Source organism: Salvelinus namaycush, chromosome 9 (genome assembly GCF_016432855.1).
Source record: "Salvelinus namaycush isolate Seneca chromosome 9, SaNama_1.0, whole genome shotgun sequence".
NCBI lineage: Eukaryota > Metazoa > Chordata > Actinopteri > Salmoniformes > Salmonidae > Salvelinus > Salvelinus namaycush.
In genome coordinates this window covers 13,828,005-13,839,968 of record NC_052315.1, presented here as the reverse complement: position 1 = coordinate 13,839,968, position 11,964 = coordinate 13,828,005, and the positions used below count along the sequence as shown (strand labels likewise).

The 11,964-nt window shown below is 41.3% G+C and overlaps 1 protein-coding gene across 1 annotated transcript; it reads left to right on the top strand.

Annotated features, from left to right (window-relative positions):
• The first annotated feature begins 371 nt into the window (after positions 1–371).
• Positions 372–11,274, top strand: LOC120053379 (B-cadherin-like). The gene is made up of 13 exons (XM_039000504.1): positions 372–488; positions 7,425–7,464; positions 7,623–7,660; positions 7,763–7,903; positions 7,991–8,146; positions 8,258–8,402; positions 8,521–8,693; positions 8,780–8,908; positions 9,061–9,246; positions 9,413–9,654; positions 10,396–10,535; positions 10,656–10,880; positions 11,020–11,274. The coding sequence occupies exons 1-13, from the start codon at positions 456–458 to the stop codon at positions 11,181–11,183; spliced, it is 1,812 nt and encodes a 603-aa protein (XP_038856432.1). The 5' UTR covers positions 372–455; the 3' UTR covers positions 11,184–11,274.
• Positions 11,275–11,964: the final 690 nt, after the last annotated feature.

Below are 11,964 nucleotides of genomic sequence, written 5' to 3'. Positions count from 1 at the left end.
TGTTGTACCCAGTGGGCTGTGGCTACCACACAACCCTTGAATCTGAAAACATGCACAACTCTCTTGGTCATTAGTTTTTTACCAAGACTGCAAGACAGTGTCATTTCTGCTTTTTGTTTCAAAACATTGTTGTGCCCTACTGATCATGGCCCTTCATCTGATTACTTGTCTAGTCATTAGTTTATAGATCTGATGCCTTGTTTATAAAACTTTTTTTTCTCTCAATATTGTGGTAGTGATAGTTTTGCAATATATCCTTCAGTCCATGCAACCATTTTTCATAACCATGTGATCTTTTGAAGAGTGTCACTTCTTGTTTCCATCAGGAAACTGTGGCGTGACAAACTGACATTGCATGCAGAATTGGTTGATGAGAAGTGTCACTTTAGCCAAATTGAGTTATTTTGTCACATTTTTAATATTGATCAGTTTTTGAATTACTAGTATTCCGACCGATGGCATCTCACATCACCATCTTCTTGATCTGGGTGAGCTCTGGCTAAATTTGATTAATGAATAGGTCTAGATTTCAATGTTTACTATAAAGTAAAATCAATAAATTAAATATTTTCTGAATGTGGGGCACACAAGTGCATGACCCAATACCTTGTGCTTATATACTCTACAACATTTATAATATAAAGATGCATGCATATGATATCATTTGCTGTAGCGCTTTGGCGTGACAGGTGAAGTACACTCACCTCAATTTGTTTTTGGACATTGAAGCTAAAATTAGGCTCTATACTACAGCATTTTGGACTTGAGATCAAATGTGTCAGATGAAGCGACAGTACAGAATGTCACCTATTATTTGAGTTTTTATTTTATGCATATGTTTTATAGTTTAGAAATTAAAACACTTTATCTAGTTCCCCCCATGTTGTTAAGTCATAAATATTTGGACAAATTCTCTTATAGTGTATAAAAGCAGTCGAAGGTTTAGGATTTGGTCCCATATTCCTTGCACACAATGACTACATCAAGTTTGAGGCTCTAATCTTGTTGGACGCATTTGCAGTTAAAAAAATAATAATTATGCTGTTTTGCACAATAGGAACTAAACGGTGAATGGTGACTTGAATAATTTCTTTCTAAGATGTTTCTGAATATTTCAAAATAAATCTTGATAAGGCCATGATTAAGAAAAAACATGAATAAATCATGAATAATGATGAGTCAGATGCCTTTCAGAGGCAACAAACATTCTAACATCTTATCATTACCAATAACAGGGGAGGTTAGCATTTTAATGGTGAAAATGCTTACCCCAAATGTTAAACTCACACGCAGCCTATGTATGCCGGTTAGGCTCTACACTGGTTATAAAGCTGACTAATGTGCTAAACTACCCCCTTCCTTCAAGAGAGCATGTCCCCACATTTCTCTAAATCAAGTTCCTCACATGTACACACCCCGATGGCCTCCAGTGACTGTCAGCTCAACAGTTTTTTAGGAGGTATGATCCTTGTGCCTCTGTAACCTTTTAATTCACGGCTCATTCATAATTATCCATAATCCTGGTAGCATCCACATGCATGTAGCCGTGTTCATAAACATTCTCTATTCTTACTTAGAAGAAAATTGACACCAAAATGACACAAAACATTATTCACCATTCTTTTAGTTCCTATTGGTCAAGGTCACACCAATCAGTATTATATCAGCCTATCAACAATAGAATTCCCGGGACATTCAGTGTAGGACCCCAGCACAGGCAGGCAAGATGTCAGAAACATGCTTTCCCTACCATGACGAGCACTCCTACTCCTCCTGTGGTCACACACCTTTGCTGTCTGATATTTTACTGTGCGTACATCTAAAAGTAAGTGCCTGAATATGTTTATGTCTTGTTGATTTCGGAGTTTAAGATTGCCTATTGTTGTAATTAACATTTGTGGGGATTGTTAGCTAGCTCGCTAGCGTTAGAATTTCCATTCAGAATGCATTAGTATTTAGCATTCCTGTTAGCGATAAACCACAGTTCACACGAGTGCTGCGAGGCTATTTTCTGTGTACACTGCTCATGGTTAATGTGTTCATGCTGTGTAGACGTATTTACAATACTGCATTGTTTACATTAGTATATTTACCATTTCTACAAGTTCCATAGCCTGTGTAGGTTGTCATGTGAACACACATTTCCTGCTACAGTGGTACAGCCCGTGCTGTTATATACAAGCCTGTGCTAGCTTGTTAGTTATGCATACAGTATCAGTGCTATAGTTTGATTCTGAAAACAAAGAGGTAAAACAATCATTGTTAGACACCATTACTGTAAGAGTGGTGTTGTATTTGTGTGTATCATAATTGAAACCTCCTGGAACTGAAATACTGCTTCCTCGTGTTCTGGACGGACACCCTGTGGTGGTTTCTACTGGCCTAAAACCAGCGCCTACGTTTCCCCACCTATTTTTCCTGGTCCTTTCGAGCCGGATCCAGTAACTGCTACAGCCCAAGGATGCCAGTTAACAGAGAAGATCCTCGACAAGATGTGGACCAGCTCACCTGCCACAATATCTTGAAAAGTATGGCATGGCTACGAGTCAAGGAACAGACTACCACACACATACACTTACCACTCCTACGAGGGAGAGCAGATAGACGGTTCTCTTGAGCACTCAAGACATGACATACTGCCTTCAAAATGGCCTTCTTCAACGACTCATCACCGGTCTAAGTCACCACCAAGGCTGACCAGCAGGATAGAGCCTCAGCCTTTTCACCAAGTGCTAATTCACCGGGTTTCCACCTCAAGCTAACCTCGACCAGAGATCGCCAAGATCAGGGCCGAACCTCGACCAGAGATCCTGAGGATCAGCATCGAACCTCGACCAGATATCACCGGGATCAGCGTTGACCTGAGCGTGGACTGCCATTGACAACCGGAGAGCACGCACTGTGTTTACACAGTCAGCGTAACGAGATTGATGCGCTCATAGAAGTGGTCAGGAAGATGGAAGGTTCCTACAGTCCACCATTGCCAGTACTTAACTGATGGACACTGCCAGTTGTCACCTGACTGTCTCAGCAGTCCTTCAACAGTTATCTCCTCTTACAACTGAAAGGTGTCTTAGAGGGGTAGAACAGGGACCTGGGCCACCAAGCTGCCCAAAAACATGACATCCCAGAGATTGTCATGTAACAGATAATGAACAGAAGCGCCAGATCGAGGTTCTGCAGCACCAGCGCGGCCAACTCCACAAAGCCAGAAGTTGCTTGAGAAGCTACAGCCTTCCACATCAGCCTTGGATCCAACCCTTGCTGTGGACTCCCTCACAGCGGAGATACAGCATTCTCCAGGACCTATCAGAGCTCACCCTGGTGGAGCACCCCACCACTGTGTTCCAGCCGATCCCAGCCATGAAGATCAAGTCCATCCTTTGACTTCCAGCCTGCTGCTGTCCAAAGACGCCCTGGGAGTCCCCTCCAGTCTCTACAGTCCATGTCTTCTGTCCAGGCCCTGTCAGCCCCTGCCAGGTGGGACCTGCCTGTCGCAGTCTTGGGGTTTAGGCTAGCCCCTCTGAATTGTGTCCCGCTAGTTCCAGCCTTGGGAGACCCTCCTGACGTCGCCGTGGAAGACCCGCCTGATGTCCCCGTGGAGGACCCACCTCACCGAGGTGTTCAGTATCCGGTCGTAGGTGACACCTCACCCTCTTTTCTACTAGGTCCTCAGTCTATAGTCTCTATAGTCCCAGTAGGTCCAGAGCATCTTAGCCCTCAGTTCCCTGATCACCTAGTGTCTTCAGTCACCTACTATGCTAGGTCTCCAGTTGTCTAGCCCAGTAGGCCCAGAGCTTTCCGTCCTGATAACCCTAATATCCCCTAGCTCACAGTCTGTAGCCCAATCAGGCCTAGGCTACCTGCCCGGGGAGGTAGGTTGTCCTAGTGGTTAGAGCGTTGGGCCTGTAACCAAAAGGTTGCTAGATCATATCCCCGGTAAAAATCTGTCGTTCTGCCTCTGAACAAGGCAATTAACCCACTGTTCCTAGGTCGTCATTGTAAATAATAATTTGTTCTTAAGTGACTTGCCTAGTTAAATACAAAAATCAGGCTCCAAGTCACTAGCTCTGTCAGGCCACATGTGGTCACAATATATGTGTCTGATATTTTATTGTGCATGCATCTAAAAATAGCTAGCTCGCTCTCCCGCTCGTGTTAGCGCTAACATTAGCATTTCCATTCAGAATGAATTAGTATTTAGCATGCCTGTTAGTGATTAGCTATGTTAGCATTTCTCACTTGTGGTGTTAGGCTAATTTCTGTGTATATCTCTCATGCTAACCTTTTACTACAGTGGGCTAAATCAGGGTCACAGTGTTTCTTGGTAGTCTTAAACAAATCTACTTCGAAACAAAAGTATACAGCCCACACACGTGGTTATTGGCTTAAAAAAAAGTTACCTGTTCCATGTCAGATAGAGTTGAAATGTTTTACATTTTGAGTTTGCATCCCAAAATATTACACTTTATATACATAACAGTAGACTGAAATATAACAACTGTTTGACACAGAAACATCCAATTTTGAAAAATATGAATATAAAAAATATTAACATTCCACCCATGAGGCAACTAAAGGGCGATTTGGCCATTTGACTGCAGGAAAGGTGTACTGACAATATTACACTGTTTAAATTAGTGTATTTACTAAGTTTAGTTTTACCTCTGTTTTCAGAACCGCAATCCTTGTCAGACACAATTATGGTTGCAAAATTTCAGTAACTTTCCAGAAATCCAGGTTGTAGGATTTTCGTATTTCCTTCTGATTCTGGAAATCTTTCAACCTGGATTTCTGGAAAACCTAGACATTTTGGGAAAGTTATTGGAATTTTGCAACCCTAGACACAATTACTGTCAGTGGTGTTGCCTCTGTAGTGCAGGTTGGTCTTCATTTAAAAATTCCAAATAGTCCATGCTCCCTCAAACAGTACTAAGCAGAAGTTAAACCTGCCTCTTTGAAGGATTCATTTGAACTGCAATTTAGTCCTAGAGTAGCTCTAATCCTCCCTCTTGCAATCGGCTTTGTTTAATCCAGAACAGGCTAAATCTACGACTATTTTAAGATAAGTCTGTGCAAGTTGCTTTTGAGTTAAGACCGCTCAAACAGGCATGTTAGTCAGGGACTAGGCTTAAGCCTTGTCTGAAACCGGCCCATAGTGTATTAAAAGTAGTCCGTTTGGTATTTGGTTGCATATTCTACATCAAGCTTGTGACACTACAAACTTGATGGATGCATTTGAGGTTTCTTTTGGATAATGTTTGTCCCAATAGGATCTGAAAAATGTCTAGGTTGTAGAATCAAAGCATTGTTTAAAATACGTGGGTGCTGGTTTTAAGCCGGTAGCAACCACCACAGGGTGTCCTTCCAGAACACAAGGAACCAGTATTTCAGTCTCAGGGGGTGAAATAAATGATCCACCCACACCCCAGCGAGACAAGTACTTGCGGGTAGGAGTAATCCATTAAATTACTTTGAAATAGCTTTGAGACCCCTTTCGTATGTAGAAATAAAATGCATTGGAGATATCTTTGCTTGAGCCTAGACTTTCCTCTCGGTCTCAAAGAGGAAGGCCTTTACCCAATTCTCTCCAGGTTCTGATCACTTTGAGGTTTTTGGCATCTGGAATCTTTCTTCGTTAAACTGTTGTTTTGTGTGGTGCCAGTGAAGCAACTGTGTAGAATAGTTCAAAGTCTGCTGGGACATTTGTGAACTGAGGAGTCCTCACATCAAGTTCCTGATGCTGCTGGCCAAAAGCCAACTATAAAGTGCAATTCTATGAATATGGGCACTTCCCAGGAGTGATTGGCTGTATAGATGGATGTCACGTTCCCATAGTGTCCATCAACTCCTGATGTTGAGGAGTACAGTAACCGTAAGAACTGGTGTTCCATCAATGTTCAGGGTGTATGCACACCTAATGTAGAGTTTTCAAACATTGTTGCCCGTTGGAAAGATGCAGCGCTTCTTTGTGTGCTCAGCTTCAGAGAGGACAACATAGTGGACTACTACTTGGTGACAGTGGATATGGTCAGAGTAACTTTTTATTCACGCCATACATAAATCCCACAACCGCTGAGCAGCAAAGACACAACTAGGCTCAACTACCTGAAGCAGCATTGCTATCCTGATCCTCCAATGGAAGATCAGGATCAAGCAGATGTGTCCATGGCTGAGGCAGGCAATGACCAACGAGGACTTGCACACAGTTGTTTTCACATTGCAGCACTTCAACTAGATGAGATGCATTTAAATATGGAATGTATTCATTATGGCTTATTTTCACTTTGATAATGTTTGTTCTGTACAAAATTAAAATAGTGTGCAACAAAATTTAAATGAGTGACTAAACCAAGGCTTGTTTAAAATGTAGTTTGTGGTGATCAATAAAACTCACTCATGAATATCCAAACGATGAGACATTTGCTTTTTACATGTCATATTGTTCACCATGGCTGGTCATCACAATTGTCTCGCTCTTCCAACTTCGTATCGAATTCAACATCTAGAATTCTCATCTTCATCTCATGTTCTTCCTTCAGATATTTCATTTTCATGAAAATCTCTGGCTAATCCCAGGTGTTCTCATTTAGGCTTAATTACCTTACTCCAGGACTCCATAGTCTCCTACTAACTACGCCAAATTTAAGCCACGTTCATGAAAGCTACTTAATGTCACACCCTGATCAGTTTCACCTGTCCTTGTTATTGTCTCCACCCCCTCCAGGTGTCGCTTGTTTTCCCTGGTGTATATATCCCTGTGTTATCTTTCCTTCTGTGCCAGTTTGTCTTGTATGTTCCAAGTCAACCAGTGGGTTTCCTGTGCGCCTGCCTGTTTCTATTATCTTTTACTAGACCTCCTGGTTTTGACCCTTACCTGTTTTCTGGACTCTGTACCCACCTGCCCTGACCTTGAGCCTGCCTGCCGCGCTGTACCTCCTGGACTCTGAACTGGTTTTGACCTATTATCTGTCCACGACCATTCTCTTGCCTACCCGTTTTGGATACAACAAATATCAGACTCAAACCATCTGCCTCCTGTATCTGCATCTGGGTCTCGCCTCGTGCCTTTATACTTAAATGTACTCGTTTTAACTAGTACACATTAAGGCCTAATCCTGGTTTAGACAGGTCTTAGATTATGAAACCGGCACAAAAGGAATTTGTCCAAATACTTAAGACTTTCTCAAATAGGGGGACAAGATACATAAAATGCTTTCATCTTTAAACGGGGAACAGATGTGTATGAAAACATGCTCAAATAAAAGCTGGCATTCTGTATTGTCACTTAATATTAAACATTCTCTCTAATGTAAAAGGCTGGAATGTAGAGCCAAATAAAACCATTTAACTTCACAGTCCAATAACATATGGAGGGAAGTGCAGATCATGTTTTTCAATATTCGTTTTCCTTCAAACCTCAGGGTTGGGCCCTGGGGAGAATATCTGAGACTTTACAGTCAGGTAATGGCTTTGACTATCCACTGACTGGAGGGGAAGAAACTGAGGGTGATTTATTTTACTGTTTAGAATATTATATTGCATTATACAGAGTAGTAGCAACATACTGTAGTGGCATTGTTTGCTTTAAAACGGTTCATATTCGTTTGATCTCCTCACAGAGGGCTTCGGCCATGAGGATGCTGCCATTGTCTCTCAGGTGAGAATGTGGATCTTACAACTTAGTGTCAGTTTCATTCCTTTAACTCTACTCATAGGGCTGGTCTCATTTTTCTAATTTGTACAAATACTTTTGGCACAGCCTAAATATACTGCAAGTCTTCCAGTTCTGGAGTTTCCAAAGCCTTTGGTAGGTCTGGTGAGAAGGAAAAGGGATTGGGTCGTTCCTCCCATCAACTTCCCAGAGAACGACAGAGGCCCTTTCCCCAAGAATATGGTGCATGTGAGTGATTGTAGATTTATGTTGGCAAGAAAAAAGGTTGGTTCAGGATTTTGCTCTAGTTTTAACATTTAATTTTTACACATTCAGATAAGGTCCAACTATGATAAAGAGGTGAAGATCCAGTACAGCATCACTGGTCCTGGAGCAGATCAACCCCCTGTGGGACTGTTCACTGTGGACAAAAACTCTGGGCTTCTCTATGTGACCCAGCGTTTGGATAGAGAGAGACAAGACCGTTATGTGGTAATGTTTGTAAATAAGACAAATATCTGGTAATGTCAGTTTGTTTTGCCTTTTGAATTCTACAACATTGAATGCATGTTATTTTTAAAAATTTCTATATTTTCCCTTTAGCTTTTGGCTCATGCTGTTGCAGTTGGTGCGGGTACAGCAGAAGAACCCATGGAGATTATTGTTAAAGTAATTGATATGAATGACAACAAGCCGGTTTTCACCCAAGATCCTTTTACAGGGACTGTCCCTGAAGCATCCCTACCAGGTGTGTCTCAGTCAACATTGAGTCAAATATACTCAGCTGAGTTTTAGAATTAAAGTACAATATCAATATTTTTTATTGTCATCCATGAATATAATTTGTTGAAATATTTTCTTCTCAGGCTCTGAGGTGATGCAGGTCACAGCCACCGATGCAGATGAGCCTGGCTCAGCCAATTCTGATGTCAGATACACTATTATAAATCAGGAACCTGAACTGCCAAGTCGCAACATGTTTGTCATGAACCCTGTCACAGGAGGGATTCGGGTCAATGCTGCTGGACTGGACAGAGAGGTTAGTGGCTATACTACTAGCATACCATTTTAACTGACAGTAACCGCTACATTTCACAATGTGCTCCATCTGGTGTCATTTTCCAGAAAATTCCAAAATATACATTGGAAATCCAAGCTGCTGATATGGAGGGCAATGGTCTGACATGTTTCGGAAAATCCATAATTACTGTAACGGACAGCAATGACATAGCTCCTCAATTTGAGAAGTCTTTGGTAAGTGTACAAATCAGCAAACGGTACCACTCATTAAACGGTAAAGGTGACTTGAAGAGGGAAATATTTTGATTGAAGGAGCTGACTTGAGGAAAATTTTAACTTGATGAATGGCATACAGCACATGTTCTCTTCATGTATTCTCGTTTCAGAACACGGTGTCTGTCCCAGAGAATAAAGTGAATGCCCTGGTGGTCAAAATGCCAGTGAATGATGGAGATGAGCCACACTCTTCCAACTGGGCCACCAAGTACAGGATTGTAGATGGAGACCCAGGTGGAATGTTCACTGTAAGCACTGGACCTAGTAGACTGGAAGGAATCATTACCACAGCCAAGGTACCTGCTTGGTTTCTCTTTTCAGATGAGTATGTGAATGGAGCCAAGTTACAGCAAATATGTATTTGAGTGTAGTCTGAATTTCACCCTAGAACCATACAAATATTTGACAATTGATGTTTTTGTCATTGTGTCATGAACCTGGCTGTGTCTCATTCCCGTTTAGCCCCTTGACTTTGAGAAGGACAATCGCTATACCCTGTTGGTAACTGTGGAGAATGAGGTCCCATTTGCAACCCCCCTGCCCACCTCCACTGCCACAGTCCAGGTGAATGTGGAGGATAGGAATGATGTCCCTGTCTTTGACCCAGTGGAAAAGGTTGTTTCCGTATCTGAACACCTGTCAGTGGACAGTGATTTGGTTCTGTATACAGCCATTGATCCAGACATCATGGCACATAAACTCATGTGAGTTCATGAAACTTTATTTTATCTGCAATTGATTTAATTAAGTTGAGGTCCTGGTATAAATATGCAGACAGATTTTTTTATTTTACCTTTATTTAACTAGGCAAGTCAGTTAAGAACAAATTCTTATTATTTTCAATGATGGCCTAGGAACAGTGGCTTAACCTCTCTAGGGTATATGGGACACTAGCGTCCCACCTCGTCAACAGCCAGTAAAACTGCAGGGCGCCACATTCAAAACAGAAATCCCATAATTTTAAATTCATCAAACATACAAGTATTTTACACCATTTTAAAGATACACTTGTTGTAAATCCAGCCAAAGTTTTCAGATTTCAAAAAGGTTCTACGACGAAAGCACACCAAACGATAGTTAGGTATGAGCCAAGTCACAGAAAAAGACTGCCATTTTTCCAGCTAAAGAGAGCAGTAACAAAAAGCAGAGAAAATGAATCACTAACCTTTGATTTATCAGATGACACTCATAGGACTTCATGTTACACAATACATGTATGTTTTGTTCGGTAAAGTTCATATTCATATCCAAAAATCTGAGTTCAGGCAGGACGCTACTGTCTCACTTGGCAAAAAGCCAGAGAAAATGCAGAGCGCTAAATTCAAATAAATTATATATAGATATACATGCCCTTTATGATAAAGTACATTCAGATGCATATGCATTAAGATTGCAAGAAGCCTTGTGAATGTTAATGTTTTAACTCAATATACTGTATGTTCTAGGTATCGCATGGACAGAGATCCTGCTAAATGGCTGGACATCAACAGTGTGACCGGAATGATCAAAACCAAACACCCCCTGGACAGAGAATCTCCCTTTGTCAAAGATGGCAAATACAGAGTTATCATTCTCGCCATCGAAGGTGGAATTCTGATTTCGTTGTAATCTTGTTCACCAGCAGGCTTCAACCTGGGAACAAGGTTAACTTAGTTGACGTCTTCATTACTCCTTTTGATAAAAGTCTCTTGTTTTGGGTTATCAGATGAAATCCCTGCAACTGGAACTGGAACCATTCTGATAGAGCTGGAAGATGTCAACGACAATGCTCCGACTATTGATGACACCCCGTTGAAGCTCTGCAACCAAGACCCCCGTCTAGTGCGTTTGGCTGTGAAAGACAGAGACGGGCCAGGCTTTGCTGAACCCTTCAGTGTAGAACTTCTGGAGGGGTCCAATATGTATTGCACTGCCCAAATGTACGAAAAAGGTGTGTATTGCTTTTCACATTCACTCTACATTCGTCTGTTCATTTGTATTCAGAATAATATCAACAGACCAAGTATGTTCTTTTGACAACATTCTTCACATTCAAGGTTGAAATGTGTCCCATTATTCTCCTGTCCCAGGAACTGTGGTTGAATTGACGTTCAAGGCCATGAGGGAGCAGAGAAACTTCTACATTAATCTGAGGGTCACTGATGCTGGCGGGCTGAACCAAGACCATGTCATTCATGTAACCATGAACGAGGACAGCTGCATGACCTGGGGGGATTTCTGTGTTAGATCCTGACATATGACATTTCATTAGCATTTTTATAGCTTGCAGAAAAGGTTGCTTGTATTTTATTTCCATGGAGAACATGATCATTTGCATGCTTGCTGAGAGCTTTATACATGTTTCTAATTTAACTTGAATAAAGCCTTTTTGGTTCATTCTCACCTTTTTGTCTTTATTTCCTTGTACATTGAACCTTGTCTCTTTCCTATTGGTTATCTACCCTCCCATACAACACACAATCTTGATTTGCATCTTGCCTTTTAATATAGCCTAGTTTTTCAGAACCATGGAGTGATATTTTTATGTCCTATTGTTGTGTATACTGTGTAGGACATCAGTTCCCATCTGTTGGCTGTTCCATAAAGCAGGATCATTTAGTTAGCCAGCTAAACATTCAGATATATTTATTGATTTTCAGTTTCATTTAGAAAGCTAAACTTCAGTATGGGTAGATCGAGCTAATTCAGTGAGCCCCCTTTTCTACAAGCCTTCTACAAACATTCAGAACATAGCCATGTGTTTATTACCGATATTCCCCTCATTCAGATTTCAGCAGCATTTTGCAAGGAGCTCCATTGCTCTGCAGTTAGTAATATGAACACCAATATCAGGTTCGAGATAAGTGAGGATCCTGCTGGTCAGCAAGTCAATGCCACTAGAGGGAGTAGCTGCCACTTAGTTTCAACCATGTTTACATTTAATTTGTTTACAAACACTGGCGGGGGGAAAAATGTATGTTCTGGGTTCTGATGGGGTATGACAGTTGAAATAAGTTTGAGGCATTAAAAACAAA

What these genes read in the sequence shown, in the direction of transcription:
- LOC120053379 (XM_039000504.1), top strand. Translation starts at nt 456, where the DNA reads ATGGCATCTCACATCACCATCTTCTTGATCTGG. An exon ending in TCACCATCTTCTTGATCTGG is followed by an intron (nt 489 to 7,424) that starts GTGAGCTCTGGC and finishes TTCAAACCTCAG; the next exon opens with GGTTGGGCCCTGGGGAGAAT. An exon ending in CTCAATTTGAGAAGTCTTTG is followed by an intron (nt 8,909 to 9,060) that starts GTAAGTGTACAA and finishes TTCTCGTTTCAG; the next exon opens with AACACGGTGTCTGTCCCAGA.